This window comes from Motacilla alba, chromosome 3, assembly GCF_015832195.1.
Source record: "Motacilla alba alba isolate MOTALB_02 chromosome 3, Motacilla_alba_V1.0_pri, whole genome shotgun sequence".
Lineage (NCBI taxonomy): Eukaryota > Metazoa > Chordata > Aves > Passeriformes > Motacillidae > Motacilla > Motacilla alba.
In genome coordinates, this window is record NC_052018.1 from 95234060 (window position 1) to 95255527 (window position 21468).

At 42.0% G+C, this 21468-nt stretch overlaps 1 protein-coding gene and 1 long non-coding RNA gene across 2 annotated transcripts; one reads left to right on the top strand and one right to left on the bottom strand.

The window, feature by feature from the left end:
• Positions 1–59: 59 nt before the first annotated feature.
• MTARC2 (mitochondrial amidoxime reducing component 2) lies at positions 60–9397 on the top strand. Its single transcript, XM_038132065.1, has 7 exons — positions 60–369; positions 522–695; positions 3693–3855; positions 5286–5426; positions 6092–6153; positions 6242–6313; positions 6846–9397. Exons 1-7 carry the CDS (start codon positions 119–121, stop codon positions 6973–6975), a joined length of 993 nt encoding a protein of 330 aa, XP_037987993.1. The 5' UTR covers positions 60–118; the 3' UTR covers positions 6976–9397.
• Positions 8154–21128, bottom strand: LOC119699065. Its single transcript, XR_005256349.1, has 2 exons — positions 19033–21128; positions 8154–14226 (listed from the first exon to the last, which is right to left on the bottom strand). It is a non-coding gene; the product is annotated as an uncharacterized LOC119699065 (long non-coding RNA).
• Positions 21129–21468: the final 340 nt, after the last annotated feature.

Genomic DNA, 21468 nt, shown 5'->3' on the forward strand with positions numbered 1-21468 from the left:
GCCGGCCCCGAGAGCCGGGCGGAGCCAGGGCGGGGCCGTGTGAGGGGCGGTGTGAGGGGGCCGGGCTGTGCCCCCCCCGCCCACGGTCGCTGCGGGCGCGCAGTTGGGCCCAGTCGCCATGAGCGGCCTGTGGGGCGGCGCAGGCCCGGCGCGGCCTGGCTGGCTCTGGGGGGCGGTGGCGCTGCTGGCAATGGGCGCCCTGCTCGGGGCCTGGCGCTGGGCCGGCCCGCGCCGCCGCCGCCGCCGCCTGCAGCGGGTCGGGACGGTGCTCAGGCTCTTCGTGTACCCGGTGAAGTCGTGCCGGGGGGTGTCCGTGCGGCGGGCACAGGTGACGCCAATGGGGCTCCGCAGCGGGGAGCTGCGGGACAGGTAGGCCGGCTGGGCCCTGGGGCCTCCGCGTGGCTCCGCGGCTGTCGGGTGTTTGTTTTCCTGAGGGCCTGGGATAGGAACGCCTGCCGTGCGGCTGCTGCTGAGCCCTGCATTAACGCTGTTGAGCGTCTTTGTGCCCCGTCCCGCTGCAGGTTCTGGCTTGTGATCAGGGAGGACGGGCACATGGTGACAGCTCGCCAAGAGCCGCGTCTCGTCCTTATTTCTGCCATCTGTGAAAATGGGCACTTGATCTTGGAGGCCGGGGACATGGAGAAAATAAGTGTGCCTGTAAAGCTCTCCAAGAAAAATCCCGTCCGCAACTGCAGGTACTGAGGAAGGATTTTTCTTTCCCTCTTCCCTCTCTCAATGCTGTCTTTCTCATGTGCTTTTCTTTTCAGGATTGTATATGTAATATGAAATGCTTCGTATTTTCTTATGCAGAAGTTGGAGTGTAAAAGTTCAGTACCTCTGTGTCTTTTCTGTGTGGGTATTTCTCACTGTCTGCTTAAGAGAGATAGACTTCAAACAAGAACCTCTACTGGCAAGACAAGGCACAGTGGTGTTAGTAGGTTTAGATTAGCTATTAGGAAGAAATTCTTCACTGTGTGGGTGGTGAGGCACGGGCACAGGTTGCCCAGAGGAGATATGGATGCCCCATCCCTAGAAGTGTTCAAGGTCAGTTTGCATGGGGCTCTGAACACCTTGGTCTAGTGGAAGATGGCTCAGCTTATGCTAGGGGAGTTGTCCTAAGTGGTCCTTATTGTTTCTAATCCAGACTGTTCTTGTAATTCTGTGAAATTCTCTGCCATGTGTTACACAGGAGGCTAGGAGTGGTTGTCATAACAAAAGGTCTTCTTTTAATCTGCTAAACACTGGTGAAAACGAATCTCAGGAAAAGATAACATGGTATCAAAGACCATGGGTTACACATCTGCCAAATGAACTGTGATCTTCTGTCTTCATAGAACTTTGTGTTTTCTTATTTGTTTTTACTTGTAGTGTTTTTGCTCTTGCTTGGGTGAGCAGCTGCATCTCAGAGCCTCAGTCATGCACTTTGGTATTTCTTGATCACAACTACCATGTGCATCAGCATTTTTGCATGCACGCTGGCCATTCAGAGCTGGTGGGATGATGGGGTTTAGACTCCTTGATCCCTGTCTTTCAGCATTTAACTGAGGTGCCTCAGTTAAAAACTTGGTAGTGCAAGGCTCACCCCGAAGTCACAAGGGAAAGACCAGCATCCCAGGGACTTGTTAGGTGCTACCCCAAAGGAGTTTCAGGTGGATGGGTTATGGTGATTTAGCTTTGTGTTTAGAGTTTTGTTGTGTGGCTGCAGGCCTAGTTATTTTATCTATGTATAGAAATTCATGCTGGAAAACCTTTTCTCTCCTAAAATGTCAATTAATATATAAGTGTTTAGAAACTCTAAGTGGTGTAAGGCCTCTATGAAGGTACTGTGAGTGTTTGTTCTTTGGATATCAGAGATGGTTAATGTACCAGCTGCTGTAATAGTAATTAAAAGAGTTCTGGTGAGGAGCTGCATTTGCTTGCTTTTAGTGTAAGTCCGTTGCTGTGGAAAGCCTTGATCAGCATAGCTCAGGGTCTCTATTTATACAAGGCAGGGGCAAGTTCCAAATGGTAGTATTTCTCCTGGAGAAATGGATCAGGCTTTTACAAACCTGTGCATAATGCATGTGTGTTAGTGAATGGCACATGCACTGCAAAGCCATGCAGTTTGCAAGATGTCATCTTTCTAAAATTTGTTGTGTCACAAGAAGAATATTTAAATAGCCTAATACATTGCAGTAATGAAAAGTTAACTTGGTTTTCTTGGATATTCCAGTTTTAGAGCTCAGTGATATGTTCTTCTTGTTTGTTTTTTTCTTTCTTTGCCTTCAGATGGATGCTCATGGGAGCTCATGCCCCATAAGTTGGAGCTAAAGCAGTGCCTTAGAGCCTCTGGCTGCACGCAGCTGTGCATGTGCTGATCTTGAAAACTGCTAAGTCTACTTGCAAATTTTATATAGGTATTTTGAAATCCTGTGCTTGGGAGAGTCAAATATAGAACCAAAGCCATTGTATAGGTGTGTTTTCTGCTTGTGCAAATGCTAGTGTGCTTCCCTGTGGCTAAGAAACCTCATGCTCTTCATCTGTGCCCTTTGTCAGTGTGTGTTGTAACAAATTGTGTGATCTATTCCCATGGATCCCTACAGCACTTAGTGCTTAGGATAGATCCACTTTCTGAGTGGAAAGCAGTAGTGTTGGAAGCTGTAAGAGCCTTGCCGCTGTTGTCCTGCCAGTCAGAAAGCATGCAGGAACTGTGGGATGGAGGGAGGAGAAAGGCAGTTGAATGCTGTTTGGAGCAATGACCTTTAATTCCAGCCTGTGTCACAGGGTAGGCACAGGAATCCCAGCAAATGGAGCAAGGATATTTCTGCCAGCACCCTAATGATCACTCTCCCATATGAGTAAAGAAGGGCTCCTAGGAGCTGGGCTAGATGAACTGCATGGGCATCTCGATGCTTCAAGCTGCCCAGGATTTGGTTGCAGATAGGAAACTGCAGTGCATTTGGGTCAAAATGGCTACTTTGAAAAGTGTGAACAAAACTACTAATGACTGGTGTTAAAGTTTATTGAAAGGTTGAGTCAAGGTTTAGCTGTTCTTGCCAGGAAAGTGTTCCTTGCATAAACTTGTTTGTATTCTACAGGCAGTGGCTTTTTGTGCCCCATGGACTTTGTTTCCAGTACAAATCTTTAACCTCCTTTAAAATACTGAACTATTTTGTATGTGAAGTCTGAGCAGAAGAGTCTCACTCATCTCTGGCAAAAGTTTGACAGCACTCAAATCTGAAGGAAAGTTTCCTTAACAGTTAGGGGCACTTTTAATTAATAGCATTCGTACATATCAATTGTGGTAACTAATCCCATAATTTCAAACTATCTTTCATTTTCTGAAATTAGTTACTGTCAGTTGATTTCTCAGAAATCATTTGGTGCAGCAGTCATGTGCAAATGCAAAAGCAGGCCGCTTTTCCCTCAAAGTAGGGCAAGCAGGTAGGTTTGTTACTGTCATTGATGGGGCAGTCAGCTCTGGGCACAATAACGCTATTTCAGAGCTCATTCTTTCACCATCTGGTATTGTCTGGTCATGTCTGTGTTCCTTAGCTTTCAAAACACAGTGGCCACGAGGAGGTTGCCCTTTGGGAATGATTATTTTTCTGTATATTGCTACCACAATTAAACATGCTTTTTACCTTCAAATAAGAAGCTTCATTGAGCCTTCATATTTCCAGCTAACTTGCTGATGTGTTGTGACTCTCCAGGGTGTTTGGACAGGATATCCAAGGCAGAGACTGTGGTGATGAAGTGGCTCAGTGGATCACCACCTTCCTGAACTCAGAGCCCTGTCGACTGGTGCACTTTGAGCCTTCCATGGTGCCAAGAAAGTCAAAGGACACAATAGCCCTTTTCCGAAACACAGATGAGGTAAATGAACACTTTTTATCAGAACTATGTCCTTTTAACCATTTCCACCCACCCACCAGAAACTGCCCCTTCCATCTTTGGTGATTGAGCCCAGTTTAGCAAGGTGTGTAGTTGTGTACTAAAACCATGTGAGTATTCTTTTTTGTAAAGAGGTGACTTGCTTAATTTTTGCTTCAAATTGGTTTTAAACTGTTGACTATTCACAGCTAAAGAGTCTGAAACTGATACTTGAAGAGGAAGTATTACATTGCAGAATACAATACCCTTTTGTCTCTCACTGAATAGAAAAAAGTTACATCTTTAATGATGTTTTGATTGTGTTATCTGTATTGCATAGAAAGATTCTACCCCCTATCCCTTGTTAGGTCTAGGAGTACACTGATACAAGTTGTGTTACTTTGTATTTGGTTCAAAGGAATGAAGTTTAAACAGGCTGGTTACAGTTGTAGGCCTAGGAATTAAACTTCAAAGGAAGTTTCAGAGGTTTTATCTCTTTCTGTGGCAGAGGCTTGAAGGTATGATATTAGAGAAATGTCATGGAAAGGTATGGAAAGGAGATGCTGTGCTCAGATATCCTTATATCATTTTAGCCACTGCTGCCCTTTTTTTTTCTGAAAAATTCTCTCAGATGAAGATACTTTGAATTGTATCAAATTAAAGGTTTTTAAACAAATTAAAATTGTGACTACCTTACTTTAGTGATGTTATTATTTGTAGGCAATCAGTGTTTTGCTTGTTGTTGCACAAAGAGAAGAAGGTATATTCAATTATAGACTTCTATAGATATGCATTTGTTATGTAAAGGCACTGAGACCAATGCAGACGCAATGTTTCAGCAAAAGGGACCTCAGATTAAGAGAGGTGATGTTCTGGAATCATAGTAAGAAAGAAAAGGCAAAATTTTTTGATAGCTATTTCAATGCTCATCATCTTCTGGTCGAAAGGCACGTGCAAGAATGGAGTAAGAATTATGTAAGAGAAAGGCAGGAGGGTTGTATACTAAAATTCTTAACGAAATGTCTCTTTTTTTTTCTCTTTTTTTTTTCTGCCCCCACCTTTGTGGAAGTCCATCTCTTGGAGTTTGGAGGTTTTTAAATACTGTTCATTTGCCTTATTTGCTAATATGGCCCTCCCACTGCCCAGGCATCCCAGACTGATGAATGGACAGCTGTAATTGAGTATGGGCTATTTTGGATGTAGAACTCCATCTGGTGTTGTGATAAGGCAATTTGAGCACACAAAAATTGCCATGGTGACTGAAATAAGGAAGAGCATGTTTTTTTCCTTGTTAACCTACTTTCATGAAAATCAAAACTTGAATAGAGCAGCCTAAAAGGCCACTGGTTCCAACATCTGTCTTTTGCCATGCAGTAACTTTCCTCCCATGCTCTTACAGCAACCTTAGGATTTGGTGGTGTTTGTTTCTGTAGGTTGCCTATCCTGACTGCAGCCCCGTCTTGATCATCTCCGAAGCTTCAATGGACGATCTAAATACCAGGCTAGAAAAGAAAGCTAAGATACAGAACTTCAGGCCAAATATTTTTGTAACAGACTGCAGTGCTTTTGAGGAGGTAAAATAACTGTCTTAAGTATCTTTTTGAAGGCTTCCTTTTGTTTCTTTGTAACTCAGTTGCTTTGTGTGATGGTGCCAACAAGGGTGAGGAAAGCTGCTATTCTGTGATTTTTACAACCGAATTCCAGAAAGATAAAGCTTCAGCTCACATCAGTGCATGGGAAACATTGATGGAGGGCACAGGTCTATGAATGATAATTTCTCAAACTGAAAAAGCTCCTAAAGCCAGAATAGATTTTTATCTCCCAGGAGGATTTGCAATAGAAAGCTTGTGTAGATGAGAAGCAAAAACTTACTTCCCCTAAAAATTTCCTTTCTGCAAAACTGTAGATTTATCAGTGGCCACAGATCAGATTATCACCCATACAGCAAGAACAAATTGCTTTCGCTTCAGTGCTTCAGACAAGTGTATGTTGCAGAACAGGATTCATTACTTGAGTGTCTCTCTTTTCAGACTGAATTATTAGTGTGTCCTGAATTGGATAAATGCAGTGACAGTAGAGTTTTCTTTATTGTACTGTAGTGTAACTATGCATATTTTGAAGGTACTAGTAAAGGTGATCATCTGGAATGGTGCACCTTTTTGTGAATGACTGTGCCACTTCTGGAAAAGTAATTGCATGTGCTTGTGTCTAATATGTGCCTAATGTTTACTTCCCTCAGGACACCTGGGAGGATATTCTTATTGGTGACGTGGAGATGAAAGGGACCGTGTGTTGTGGCAGGTAAACACTGGAGACGTTTATTTTAGATAGGAACAAAGAGGTTTATTATATGAAGCCCTGACTGGTTTGGCACTGTCTGTCATTGCAGGTGCATTTTAACAACTGTTAATCCTGACACTGGAGTCATCGACAGGAAGGAGCCCTTGGAAACATTGAAAAGGTTATAAAAATAACAGTGTTTCTTAGGCTGTGGGAGAGGATTTAGGCTAGACCCTGACAGATGTTAGACTAGTGTTTTAAAAGTGGTTTGAAGTGTGTGTAGGACATAATAATGCAGTGTGAAGGTCTCTGTATATTGCCTTCCAGTCTACTTCTTGCAATTCTGTGTGGTAAGAAAATTCAGGACGTTCTCTTCTTTCTTGCAAACTCCACATTCCCTGTCTCTGTCATATCTGCTACAGTGAAAGCTTGGGGTAGCAGGTATTTAGGGTATCTAAAGGTCTAACTTTGCTTCTTTGACTTTTCTTTATAAAGATTTTTTTATATATTAACCATGAATGTGAATACAGTCAGGCTTTTTTCCCTCCATTCGAACTGCTTGGGTCTCATAACTAAAATATTTATTTCGTTTTTAGCCTAGTATGATGACCAAGGCAAGGCATCATTATTTGCATGTCCTTTCTTTCATCACTGATATTTTGATGTGTAGTTTTTGCTACCACTTATTCTAAAGAAGGGCTTTCTCTTTGCAGTTACCGCTTATGTGACCCATCTGAGAAACACATTTACAAAACCAGCCCTCTCTTTGGGAAATACTTTGCTGTTGACAAAACTGGAACGATTCAAGTTGGAGACCCTGTATACAAGATGGTCTGGGAATGAAGGAGACTGATCAGAAGATGCTTTTTCACTTTGATATGCAAATTTTTTTCCCATGTACACAGTCATCAGCATAACTTTTTCTTCTTCCTTGCAATATTTTGTTGTGCTTTTTAAGGTGCAGGAGGTTCTTTGATGCTGTGAAGTGCCAGTCATTTCAGATCATGTAATCTTCTGGCATACCTGTAGTAACCACATCTTTAGTTTTCCTGGAGGCTGTGGTAGAAGAAACTGATCCATAACAGACTTCACAGCACTACTGTGAACATCACACCTCCTAAAATTTTGTGTCAATCACAATATTGGAATCCAAATTTGTGTGCGAGAGTTTGCATCACATGTTAGATACATTTAGTGCCTATAAAGAACCACAAAAACAGTCATGCAAAGCACAAAGTGTATTTGTCACAGAGCTGCCTTTACAAGTGATCATGGAGTGCAGATGGCAGGGCTCTGCTTCCCTCCTTTTGCCCTAATCATCTTGCCATGTCTGTGTCCAGAGGTAGGTTTTAGCAGTGTTTCTTTCCTTGCAGTTGTTTCCTGAAGATTGCTCCTGTCTCTTGAGATTGGAGCAGTATCAGAAGGAGGATTGGGACCTGACTAAATAGTCAGGTCTAGAGGTGGGGGTGTCAGGCTGTGGGCTTGTTTAGTTTGTGAACAGCTTGACAGTTTGAACTGTCAATTTTTTTATCCTGTGGACAATACCATAACACTGAGGCTGTGGAGTGGTGATGCATTTGCTAACATAACAGTAGAATTTCCAATTTGACTAGAAGAACTGGATGTTTGCTGTGTCAGAGACTTCATGGACATTGGTGGGGAAAAAACGCCATAGGGAGTGATCTGATGTTGAGCCTGTCCTGTTCAAGCTGCTGTCCAGGCCAATATTGTAGGGCTCATGCACAGCTCCTCTCTGTCTCAGTGAATCTCTTTATGTAGACAGTTAGGCTGCTAAGCAGATGTTGGGGAAGCTGCAGTTTGAGCATGTTAACATCCTTACTGGTTCTGCATTTAAATCTCTGGTTGTCCCCCAGTCTAGCTCCAATCTAACCAAAATGTCACCTATTTGTAAGAAGCTGATCATTGTATTTTCTACTGCATAAAACGAATAAGGGAGAAAACTAGTTGAATTATGGCAATGTTATCTTTTCTTTAAATGTTACGTGATTTTTTTTTTTTTAAAGTTGCCTCCCAGGACAAAAACCAGCAATCTTTCAAATGCTTGTCTGCTTGTTTCTTTTTTCTGGATTACTAAATTTGAAAAGAGTGTTGCCCTAGCCTAAAAGAGGAATCAAATTAAGTGTGAAGAAGGACAAATATGATCCTATCTGATGTTTAGATTCTTCATTTTCTGTTGTAAGTATGAAAAGGGAATTTTGGTGCATGTTCACAACTCAGACCTGTAAAATGAAGAGCCTTTGAGCTTTAAGAAAGTTCAGGTGGATGTATGTGGCAAGCCTGAAGCTGTCATGTCGGGGAGGTAGTTTTTTATTATTTGTGAACTCAGAGTTGCTCTGAATGCCATTTTGTCAGCAGGAGTGCTCTGTAAGTATTAAGTTTTCCTGGGACAGACAAGTGCCCAGTTTAAAGTGCATGTTGCATATTTTTGTATTGTTATACCTGATGCAGCAGCTAGTGGGAAGAAGTAAGAGAAAAAGCATCTTTTAAAAAGAAAAAGAATTCCGAGGTTCACTCTTAAAAAGCACATGTTGGAAGTTCTTAGTGTTAGAAGCTGAAAACTTCTGGGATTCCTGATGGTATCATTAAGCACAGGCAGCCTGCTGGCCTGCCAAAGCAATTAGTTAAGAGTGTATCTCTTCATTAAGTCACAGAAACGGAAGGAAAAAGGGCTGATTTTTTTGCTTCAGGCCAAACGTATTTTTTCCACTGTTGTTCTAGCAGCCCATCATCATTTACATAACACAGACGATGTGGTATAGATTCCATTGCCCCTCATTAGGCTGCTGTTGATTGGGCTGATTTGGAAATGGGGCTGTCTTTGCAAGAAGAAACTGCCATCTGCATCCCTGTTTGTGAGAGGCCATAGATCTAAACTCCTGATTTACTCCTGTTAAGCCTCTTAGCAGAATATGGCTGGAATCCTAAAACTGGTCTGCGTGGGGGTGCAACATGCTTCACAGATGACACTTAAATCAATTGTGTGGCCATTTTGTGAAGCTGAGAGCATGACTTAGAAATATTGCACTGTAAATGTCTTCGGATGACTGTTGACTTCGTATGATTTGCTGTAACTGAAGGAATTGTGTTTAATTTTGTTAAGATATTTAGAAAATTGACTGAAAATGTGTCAATCATAAGCCACTGTTTTTTAAATTGTGTACTTGAACAATTGTTAATTTTTTAACTCTAGTAGAAGAAAACAAAAGTATAAACTTCTAATTAATCCAACTTTCTTAAGGTGTAACATTTGTTTGTGATTTTTTTTTGTTTTCTGTTTCAGCATTTAATTTTGACTATTGTTAGCAGGATCTCATAGTTAATATTCATGACTGTCTTTTTTAATCCTACCTCTGAATTCTGAAATATATGCAGTTAACTAGAGGATATGTGTGAGAGAGCAGAACCATCAGATATCAGACTCAGCTTTGCAACCCTTATGATCTAGATAAATGTGCTGGTTTTGCATTAATTGATATTTGGTAAGAAGGGAAGAAAAAAAGAAGACATTTACAGGCTTAACTTTTTTTTTTTCCAAGGGATGTATGGAAATAGGGGAAAATGTTTAAAAGTATGAGAGTTTACTCAAGTCAATCCATGTCATATCTCAGAGTATAATACCAAAAACTTTTTTTTACAGCATTTTTTGTTCCAGTAGTTCTTGCAGAGGACTATGTACGAGAATGACAGTTGTTAAAAGCAGAAATTTCTGGGTTGCTTAAGGTCTGTGATGGGTACATTTTCATCCAAGAAAACCTGAGAAAGATCTGCTTCTGCATCCTGAGGGGAAAAAACAGCCTTCCAAACGCATCACTCTTCTGCTCTGTGAGAAGACAAGAGATTTACAAATCTTTCCTCTACAAATGGCAAAAGTTTCAAAAAGGGCTCCCACAGGGTGTTCATTTCTGGTCTATCCTAGCACCTTAAATTGCCTGTTTGTCTTTTAAGATCCATAAGAAATTACCTGTGCTAGGTAGCTGCAGGGCTGAGGACTACACATGCAAAGTCTGGTTTTTTTTGGGGCAGGAGATTCAAAAACGTGATGCAGGCATAAAGCCTACATGTGTATCAGCCTTCAGCTGGAAGAGAATGTATTTTATTATGTAAAATACTATATTTTACATAATCTTCATTGTGTTAATGTTAATAATCTCAACTTAGAATGTCACTGCTACTAGTAATTCTTTGCATTTTATCTGAAGAAATTGGTAAACTCAATAAGGGTTTCACACACTGGGCCTTTTCTGTAACAAATCTGCTTACTCATCATGACCAGAGAACAGGAATGGTTGGACGGGGAAAGGAAATGACCAAGGCTTAGGTGTGTAGAGGGTGTGTGTTAAGGCTGGAGCTGCATGGGATGGGACTGTCAATGAAGGCAAGGTGCTGGGTGCTTCCATGTTCTCCAGGTGTTTCTGTGCACATGGACTGAGAATGAGCCCTGGTTGTGGAATAGCATCAATTCCCAGTATTCAACAATAACCTGGCCTGAGGAATGCCGCTCTCCCCCATGGGCCACAGCTCATCACATCGACTTCTGGAAATCACAGAGTGGGTCAGGCTGGAAGGGGCCACAGTGGATCATCTGGTCCAACCTCCCTGCTCAAGCAGGGTCAGCACAGGGCACAGGATTGTGTCCAGATGGTTCATGAATATCCTCAGTGAAGGAGACTCCACAGCCTCTCTGGGCAGTCTGTTCCAGTGCATGGTCACCTGCACACTAAAGTTCTTCATATTCAGGGAGAACTTCTGTGCATCAGTTGCTGCCTATTGCCTCTTGTCCTCCCTCCCCCCATAAAGAACCTCTAAACCCTAAAAGTAAAAATTCTGTCTTTTTCTGCTGTTTATTATAAAAAAGATTCCTGATAACACAGCTCCAAGCAGTAGAGAAGTCACCTTGCTGATCAAAAAGGGAGTCCTTCATTTAATGTGTTTAATCATTATTAAGACCTCTGCTAGCATCTCTATAGTAAAAATGCATTTTCCTAATAAACCCTGTCAAGTTTAGCATCCTTACAAGAGCCTTGGAACACCAATGCTTGTCTTGTGCTCTGCCGACCTTCCTTCAATGCTAGAATAGCTGTTCCTACCCCACTGAACTTTCTATGTCCAGAAAGACATTTGATACCAGCTCCATTTGAAGAAAATAAACTATAACTAATAACTATTAGATAGTTCCTGCCCTCCCCCATCCCCCTGGGATTGTTTGCCCTTTTTAAATGGAGTATGTTTGGATAGAGTACATGTGTCTTGCATGCCTGTTCTGAAGGGGCCTCCCACAGATGCTATTTAATAGCTCCCCTGATAATTAAAGGAGAGGTCAGTGTATTTTATCTGTTCATCTGGGTGGAGCTATTGAAGTGGATTTGGAGCTGGATTTAAAAGCCATTTAAAACTTGTAAATTTGGTGGATGCATGCCTGCAGGTGAGTCTAAAAGCAACCACGCTTACACCAACTTCATTTATCCTTTTTAAAAAATAAAATTTGATTGTCCATTATTTAAAATAGACTTCATATAATGCTTTTGGTTTTATTTAGGGTTTATGTTTATTTGTAGAGAATCAATGTTCACTCTGCATGTTCTCCCAAAAATTGCAAAATCTTGAAATTTACCACAAAAAAAATCATACAACATAAATGTGGTTTTGAAAAGTAATCCAATTCCTTCTATCCTCTTTTACTTTTTAAATTGGGTAATTTAATATGGATGTTTTTCTATCCATCTTAAACCCATAATGTAGTCAGGTGTTTGTGGTGTATGTGTCTATGTGTATATTTGCATGCATATATGTTTACTGTTGAATGTCTAAGAAATCAACCTTGGTTTCATAATGGTGTGCTTTGCATTTATACTCAAATACTTTGTTTTGTCACATTCCCCAAGGTTGCCCCAAACAAATGTCTGAAGTCTTCTCAGAGTTAGCAACATAATCAGTTCTAACCAGTTTGTTTCCATTCCTGATTGCTTACTTTTTCCCATGAGAAAATCTTTTTGGGATAGCATGTTTAACTTGTGGAAGGGAATGGAAGTTCCATTCCTGCAAAATATGAAGGTTCCCTGACTTGCTATTCTTGTTTCATACTCACCACAACCTATTATAGATGCATGCATGGATTTTTCTGTTTTCTTTCCTGGCAAGTTTCCACTAAAAAAATTGAGGCATTACTTCTGGTACATCCTCTGGACTAAAAGTCTCCTGGCATCAGTGAAATAAAGCAGGAAGGTACACAGTGTCCCAGCCCTATATGAAGTTGTGATACTTAGCATTTGAAGCTTTAAAAGCTGATTGATTTGTTGTTGGGATTTTGGGGTTTTTTTTTGTCTTTTTTCTTTCCATTATTTTTCTTGGCTTAGTTTTCTTTCTCCTTTCCTCATTGAATTTAATGACTGGTAAATGACCTGGTGTAAGGTACCTTAAAGGAAGTTTCTTCTAAATGTCCAGCCTCAGTGCTTCCTGCTGCACTTTAAGTCCCTCATTGTTGTACATCTCTTAGTGTCTCTGTGCATCTCATTGTGCATCTCTTAGTGCCTTAGAGTGCCCAGTCTCCATTTCTGGAAGTTGAACATCTTTCCTAGAGCTACAGTGGCTCTTAGTCCATTTGCCCATGTAGCCATTCAGGGTATAGTGCAGCCAGATGGGAAGGGGGTGTTGGGGTTGCATTGGGACTCTCTGCTCACCTTAATGTGTGGTGAGGCCAAAGAAACGAAAGGGAGAAAAACAACTATCATAATTAATTTAAATGGAAAATAGTTTGGGTTTTTTGTTTGCCAAAGCCCAGTGAAAAATGGGTTTCTACTGGATAAGGTCAAGTTCTGCTGGGAGCATAGAAACCTCACTGTTCCTCCTAGGGCTCTGTTTTACCCCAGTATGTCAGGCAGATTTCTGGAGAGTGTCCGGTCATAAATGGGGTCCGCTCTTGAAAATGCCAGCCCCTGGTGCCTGATGGGCTATACTGTATCAAAGGGCTATGTACCTTTGAGGTGTCCCAGTGGCACCTGGGGGGATACTGTGCACAGAGGTGACAAGCTGACCCAGCAGCCTCCCACTGCTCCAATGTGTACACATCTCTACAGCCTGGTAAGAGAGGCCTCCACATGTTGGATGGTGCCAGGTGGCGTATCCAGTGGAACTGGAGAGAGCAGCCTTGTGTGTGCCAGTGACCAGCTGCAGCCTGCTTTAGCTTTTGCTGTGACCCTTCTGTTGAGGGCTGGCTGCTGGCCTTCTCTGGAAAATAATATTACTTATTTTGGTTTTGAAACTCCAGTAAATCTGTTGCTGTCTTTTGCACTGTGCTGGGACATGTGGGGTTTTCCAGTTGGTTGTGCCTGTACTGTCACAGAAGCTTTTGATTAGTGCATCACCTGCATGCTGAATATCTACCTCTTGAAGATGATAAACTGAGAAAGAAAGATGAAAAATCAGTTTGGGATATAGGACGTCCCAGGCTGATTTTGTTAGAGTGAATTTATTTATGTCTAATCCCATTGGTGTCGGAAGTTCTGCTTTCAGTCTTCACCCCATAAGGAAATTAAAAGCCTTGGCACTTATCAGTGCCAAGAAATAAATACCTGACCAAGATTCTCTCTTCAGACCTGTCCCAAGTGAAATTTTGTGCGTAATTTTTTTTTGTTTGTTTCATTTGCATATGGGACTGGAACCAGTCCCTGCTAGTGGTATGGCTGAATAGCAGGGAGCCTTACACAAATTGCACGGAATAAGCTCATGCCAGACTGGGACACAAGGGTGACATGAAGGTTTGACATAGATCAGCTTCTTGAAAATGCTGTATATGCTGTCAGTCACTGAGAAGGAATAACTGTGCTAAACAAAACGTTTCAAGCTGTTCTTCTCTGCTTTAAGATGCTCTGGCAAATTCTGCAATGGCGTCCAAACAAGTTGAAAAACAATCACCTGGAAAAGAAATCTCTGGGAAGCTTTTGAGGTGGTATTGTGGTTTAGGAATGGTACTCCTCAATTCAGTCAAGTTTGATTTCTGTCAGCTCCTGGTCTTTATGTTGTATGTGTCCTGTAGAACTCCATCCTCCAATTCATGGGTGCAGCCACAAAAAAACCCTAGACAAAGCAAAACAATTCTGAGACAAGAGTAACACACTTAAATGAAAAGATTATTAAAGGTATATCTATCAAAGGCAACAATTACCAGATTCCTTCTATGCAGGCTTTTGTATTAGATGGTTAAGTACCTTGAAAAGTCTGTGATAATAGAGATAATTGTATTGGAAGGGTGGTAGTGCCCATTTTATCTATCTCTTTTCTTGCTGTAGCAAGAATTAGGGAATGTAGCAAGAATGGGAATTAGGTTTCCCTAAATTCTCCTGAATTTCCTCTTTGCAGTGTCTAATGCAGAAAAGCCAATTCTCTCATTTGCTCTTTGTTTTGGTAATGGTTATCTCTTCATTTATCTTACCTTAGCGAAAGTAGAGAGAATTTTATGTGCAGGCACCTATAGCTCACAGGACTGGCATAGTCATTTAGAAGAGAGTGGTGGGGTGAAATGGATGAGACTTTTGTTTAGACAGGGATTCTGTTCCTAGCTCTGCCTAACATGACCTTGCTCAACTTTTCTGAGCTTCCTGTATTTTATCTCTGACATGGGTGGACTGATACTTGCTTTCCTCATAAAGTAGGAAGATGGAACTGTGCTTGGTAATTATCTGTCTGAAGTGTCAGCATCATTAGGCATGATCAGGGGAAGAAGCAAAAACACGACTCCAGGGTCTCCTCCAAGCTTTCTCTGGTTGGCGAGGCACTCCAGCAATCCCAGCTGTTCTTCCTGTAAGCGCCAGTTCTACTCAGTTTTTATAAACAATGGAGGAGGGAGAGTGGGTTCAAGAAAAAGGCATGGGGTGGGTAGGTAAAATCTCTAGAAATGCTAAAAAAAACATACGAAAACTGAGACCCTTCTTTTTTCTGCAAGTGGATCTCACAGCAGTGCCCCACCACCTCTTAAATCCTGATGGACTCTCTCCTTGCCAAAATCTGAATCATTTCTACAAACCCCAGAAATATTATAGGCTTTTTAAAGAATCATAGGATCATTTAACTTGTAAAAGGTATTTAAGATCATCAAGTCCAGCCATAAGTTACACTGTTAAAACGGTCATTTTTAACTGCCCTTGATTCTAGAAGTAGAAGCAGGCCAATATAAAGGGTGATATGTCTCCTAAAATATGCACACATGTTTTGCATTTACTCTGGAAAAGAACGCTGCATTAAACTGAGGCTGACTGATCAAGGTAAATACCAAAAGGTCAAAGGAGGAATTTTTTTTTTGACTGGCAATTTAGAAAAAAAACCCAAAATCTCCAATTCCATTGTTGCTTTTTTTTTGGTATCACAGATAGCAAACATCTTGAGAATTCAGCCTGAACACAACGGGAATGTCAGCATGAAGGATATTACTATTTCAGATCTTTATCAGTTTGGCTTAATCTAAAATATTCACAGAATTAAGATGTAATATGGTGAAGTCCCATGTATAAACATTTTTCTGCTGTCTGCAGAAATGCAGTCTGCATTTGTCCTAAGGTTTAGTGTTCCTCATCAGTTTTAGCATGTAGGGGAGACTGTAAAAAAAAAAAACCCACAAAAACAAATTAACAAACCCAAGCAACTTTTTAGTTGCCCTCAAATTAGCTCTTTTTATGAGCTTGCTTTGAATTTCATTGTGCTGTGTTTATGTCCAAATTTTCTCAGTTCCTTTTGTGTGGCAGTTTTTCCTGGTTTGGATGGGTCTTTCGTACCAAAAAAGGCAAAAAGAACATAGATTAAAGAGAATTGAAGGTGTGCTATTTAAACCTCTTTAAATCATAATCATTTGTTGTTGAAAATTTTTCAGTCTAACAGCTTTGTTAGGGTCTAGGGTAAACAATCACTAAGAAATGAGAAAAATATAATTCAATCAGAGCAGAATAATTGCATGCATTATTAGCACAAAGATGTGTATATGTATCCTCAATATGCCATGCACAAGAAAGCTTACTTGGGATTTCATGTACTGCATTTGGAGCAAGAGCTCAGTTTTGATTCCTTTAAGGTCTTTTTCCCTGCCCTGGTCTTCCATCTTATCATCCACACAGCCTTGGGTCTCTGATAATTTGGCACCTGCTGGGTCTCAGGTTGAACCCAGTTAATTAACCCATATGTTGTTTATTTAAATAAAAATACCAAATTACTTACAAAGAAATTAAGCAATTTTCAACCTCTGAGCGCAGCCTCGTGGGACAGGCAAGGACAGCTGTGAAGTTCTTCTTTTTTAAGAAGTTCTGGTTAATGTCAGCTGAGAAAGCTCTCAGTAAACAAATGAATAATTGATTGCTCAGCTTTCACATAGCTACTGCGTTTCTGGGCTCACATGACTCATTTGTGAACTATTCCTGTCATCCTAATGCCATAACATTGGAGAAATGATGATTGTTTCTTGGAGGATTCTTCTGTAGACATAGTTGCCAAGACCAAAGCTGTAATGGTTTGTTATTATGACCTTTGTTATTCCATTAGGCTCAATAGCTTTAAAAAATGATGTGTGCATACTTTAGGAAAGTTTTTACCCTTTACATTGACCTGACATCATAGTTTATGCTACAAAATGTATTAATGACAAAGTAGTGTTTTCATGTCAGGAGGACAAATTTTAACAACGATAATCTGCCTTTAGTCATCATAAATACAAATGTATTGGTAAAACAGACCTTGTTAATGCAGCCAAGACAAATGCTAGGCCGTATTTCAAATGAATTTGAAGCTCTAGTCTATGTGCTCCACGATTTTTTTTGTGTTGCTTCAAATACATTATTGTCAAAGCACTGTTAACATGGTTTTCCAGGGGGTATTGTAGAGCAGTAATGGCCCATCAGATGCAAACAATCTAGGTTGTTTTTTCTTGATTACTTGAAGATGTGTAAATGTCTTTGAGGATATGGAAGGTCATAGGGAGCATTGTATTAATACTGTTTTGATTTTTTTTCAATACTTGAAAAATCAACTGTAAAAAAAACCTTGTGATCTGATAGTACTTGCAAATTGCCTTGTACAGTAAAGAATTTAATTTATAATAAATTCTGTACATTATAGTTAACTGAAGTACACCCTATCCAGTACCTACTGCAGTGATAGGTTGGCTGTTACTCTAGAACTTTGAGGCTAATACAGTGACCACAAGTGCTCTGTTCTGGTTTTGCTTCCATAAATTAAATCACTATATGTAAAAAGGTTGAATTTGTTCCTTGGCTTACACCCTTTCTTGGACTCATGGGTCTCTCAGGGCAGAATGGAACTCCAGAAGCAGCTGCAAAGCAGAAAGGCTTCTCATTTTCTTCCAGCTCCCTTTCATATTTCGTAGCTGGTGTTTGAATAGCTACATAGACCTGCCCTGAGAGGTCCCAAGGAAATGTATAAGAAACGTTTGGCCTTTGTTTTTCTAATGCCTTTGTGGAGGAGAACCACCTGTCACTGTATTCTGACACCAGTGTGCTACCAACATCATGGAATCTTCCCTCATGGAGACTTTGCTGTCAGGCTTTCATGCAGACAAAGGAAATAGTTAACTTTCAAAATTCTTCCATAGATTTGCAAGGAAGCAGAATTGAGTCAAATTTGGGTATGTGTGGGTTCAGATAAAGGGAAGTTTCTCCACAGTGCTTGAGTTTATCGGAGAAATGCACCAGAAGGTCTCCCCCCTTGTTAACTCCTGTTAACAGTGCTACTGGAGAACTGTTTCTTTCACTCAAAATGACACTGCACTAAGGCAAGTTTGCAAATATCTGTCCTCTTTACATTGTAAGCTGAGGAACAGGTATTTACTGCTACAAAAAGTGATGAAGAATTTTTGACGTCAGGGAGGAAGAAGAGACTTAGCATAGCATCTCTCTGCAAGATGGAAACATCCATTGCATATTATCCCATGCATATGGATAAGTACATATTTAAAGATTCAGCTCTCTGGTTTTAGACCTAAATCCTTATGGAAAACGGTATGTGTCTTAGGAATCCTGGATGCAAAATTATCATGCTTCTGCTCAGTGCTGTTTAACTGCTGAATTAATCAAGTACAATTGCTTAAGGCCCTGGAGGGAAGGATGTAATAAATCTTGGGAATATTTGTTCTGGTTTATGGCTGGGAGAAACTGTGTAACATTAAATCAGATGTTATAAACATTTGCAATGGCACATTTTCCTTACTTCGGGGCATTGTGGCATGAGTCTTGAGAAACTAAAGAGGGTATGACCTGAGTACTGGATGCATTTATTCTAATTTTTTATAGCTGACAGTGTTGCTTTGCACGGGATGGGAAGGGGCCGGCTGCTGAGGAGCTGCACGCTGTGCATCCCATGCTTTCAGGTAGAGGGCAGTCGGGTACCACATACGGAGCTGGAAGCCCAGCTCCAGGCTGAGCCTGCTGCCCCGGCCTGGCCATGGAGAGCATCCCCCATACCCAGATAAACTTTCCTGAGGTGGAGAAAAAGAGAGATGGATTCATGTACCCAGACTCTGATATTGCTCTGGAGCAGGACAATTTGCTGACAGAACATGGAGCTTCTCTACACTGGGAGCAGGAGCTGCAGAGACATGCAGCTATCCTGGCTGAAAAAGGAATCTTCTTAAGTTTAAAATGGAGCTGCCTTGAGCTGTTTTCCTCCCTGCAGTGGGGGACAGTCCCAATGCACTGAGCAGAGTGTGCTGTTCTCATGCACAGCATGTCCTGCCCATGGGACATTGATCACTGGAAGCAAAGTAAGGAGGCAGAGCCTCTTTCCCTGGAAAAGTGCTTGTCATTTCAGCAAAAGAAGCTTTGTCTCATGTTAGGGGATGATGTCCTGAGGCATTTGTGAGGTTTTTTCCATCTAAATTACAAGTACCTGAACAGGGTCGTTGTACCATGCTTGTTCACTGAATGCTTTGCTCTGAACCCTTCAGACCTGCTTAGAACCTTTGGAAGGACTAAATGGTGTCAGCCTGGATAAGGAGCCAAAGCTGGTCTCCACTTGTGCCAGGGAGTGAAGGGTGAGCTGAAGTTTCTGTGTTTGAGCCCTGAAGAAGAGCCAGCCCTGCTCTTTGTTTTAGCCAGGGATGGGTGATAAGCTGCTGCTTCTGCCTCTTGTGCACCAGTCTTCCTCTGCAAGAGCTGCTTGGTGGTTTGCTGGGTGAAGCAGTCGGAGAGGCTATGATTACTGCGTCATCCCAGTACTTTGTGGCCCTAGACTGGGCACAAGAGCTGGGTTGTTCCAAAGGGAATAATAAGCCCCTATGGTATCAGGTCTTCTTCTTACTCAGGCATTTGAGAGCCTCTGGGTGATGGAAGGATGCAGCTGCTTGAGTTGCTCGAAAGGGTCTCTTGGGAAATGACTCTAGAAGCTGCACGGCAGAACTGGAGTCTTTGTTGTTCAACTGGTTAAAAGGAAGGCAGAAGACAAAAGGCAACCCAGGAGCAAATGTCTGCTGCCAAGGCTGAGCACCTAGTGTTCATTCATCCTCCTGGACTGTAAATGCCCAGCAGGGGACCAGCGGGACCACTTAGCTTACACCAATATTAAATCTGGTCCCATGTCACTCAGCTTCTGTGGGCTTCTCAAACCTTCCCAGCAGAACCTGCACAGCCGCTGGGCAGTGCATCGGAGACAAATCAGAACCTGCTTTAAGAATGCAGCTGAAAGCATAAAGGATGCAGGATGGAACTGTGTCTGCAGAGAGGGCTCAGGGTCTTCTGCTTCACATTTTGCAGTGGCTGCACTGTAAAGCACATCCCCAGAGCTGCACAGGGCAGGAGCCACAGCAGCCTTGCAGACACCTCGAGCAGCTGGCTGCTTCCCAGCTGGTGTTGGAATTCTCTTTAGGAAAGTGCTCCCTGGTGAGGGGCTTTTACTCATCCAAGGGATATTATTGTCGTTTTCCATTGAGTTGATGAAAGCACAGATAGAGCACAGTGAGAATCAGAGCATGCTTGGACAGTGAGGGACCTTCCCCTCTCTGGGAGCTGTGTCTGGGTGGGAGCTGCAATGGTGAAATGCCTCAGGGTTTGCATATCTTGGCCTTAAATCTAAACAAATTCCCAGCTGTGAAGCTGGCAGTGTTGGGGATGTTGCTGGTGCTGGTGCCCATGAGCACAGTGCCTCCATTTCTCTGCTTCCTGGCTTCTGCCCTTCCCATGCCAGTGCACCACACCTGTGCCTCTGTCCCAGCAGCCCAACATCATACTAGGTTTGTTTGCAACAGCTGTGGAGAGCAGCAAGGCCACTCCATAAAATATGACCAATTTTTATCAGAACAATTTCCTGGGAAGCTTTTTTCGTTCTTTTCTGTTCTTTATGTTTTTCTCCTTCCATAACATAACTTTAGGTTTTAAGAGGGGAAGGAAAACAATAAATAGTCTAGAGAAAATAGATTAGTGGGGCAGATTACTGGAACAAAGGGGCATTCAATGAAATTAGAAGGTGGTAAATTCAGATCAGAGGAAGTTTTTTTTTTGTATGAGGCGGTTCCAGGCTAAGGATCTCATTGCCTCTGGAGACAGCAAAGGCCGACAGTGTGGTGGGTTTTGATAGGGCTGAAATTTGGATGGGTAGCAGGAATGCTGAGAGTTACCGAAGTCAAGAGAGGGTGCATGGTGTTAATTGGGTAGAAATACTAAACTTTCAGGCAAAAGATGACCTCTGTTTATCACAGGCTAGGATCTGCAGTGGGATAGGTTATTTCAGTGCTTGGTGGGACTCCAGAAGCAGACCTTAACATCCCCAGCACAAAACAGTGATGCAGAGAAGCTCATTTGGGGAGCCTGCAGCAGCACCAGAATATGACCTCAGAATATGCCACAGGGCCATCCTTCCTTGTCGCGCTGATTTTTTAAGATTCTGCTAAGCCTTCTGATGTTTGTATTCTTGTAACAAACTTTCTCACACAATTCTATAAATATCTTACTGTTTTGCATTCTTTCATGGAGGAGGAGAGATTTGATGGACTGTTGGTTTGTCCAGTGGCATCGGAGAGGTGGCACTGTCACCCTCCAATCCACTGTCACTTTTGGAAAACTATAAATGTTGGAGTCAGAAAAATAAACTTCCCTTTTTTCTTCACCTTGAAAGCAGCAGTGTGCGTGTCGTCATTTTGTGTCCTATAGTGACATCTGGTGACGCCGACGTGTCTTGCAGCCTTGCTGGGTGAGATTGTGTCTTCCCCCCCCCCCCCCCCCCTTTTTTTTGTTTGGCGTTCGCCTGCTGCTGCTTGTGGTGATGGCAACCTCTGTGGGTTTCATGGACGATTCTCTTGTTTTGGACCTCTGGAGGGATCTCCTGGAGCGG

What these genes read in the sequence shown, in the direction of transcription:
- MTARC2 (XM_038132065.1), top strand. Translation starts at nt 119, where the DNA reads ATGAGCGGCCTGTGGGGCGGCGCAGGCCCGGCGCGGCCTGGCTGGCTC. An exon ending in TTTTCCGAAACACAGATGAG is followed by an intron (nt 3,856 to 5,285) that starts GTAAATGAACAC and finishes TTGTTTCTGTAG; the next exon opens with GTTGCCTATCCTGACTGCAG. An exon ending in ACTGCAGTGCTTTTGAGGAG is followed by an intron (nt 5,427 to 6,091) that starts GTAAAATAACTG and finishes TACTTCCCTCAG; the next exon opens with GACACCTGGGAGGATATTCT.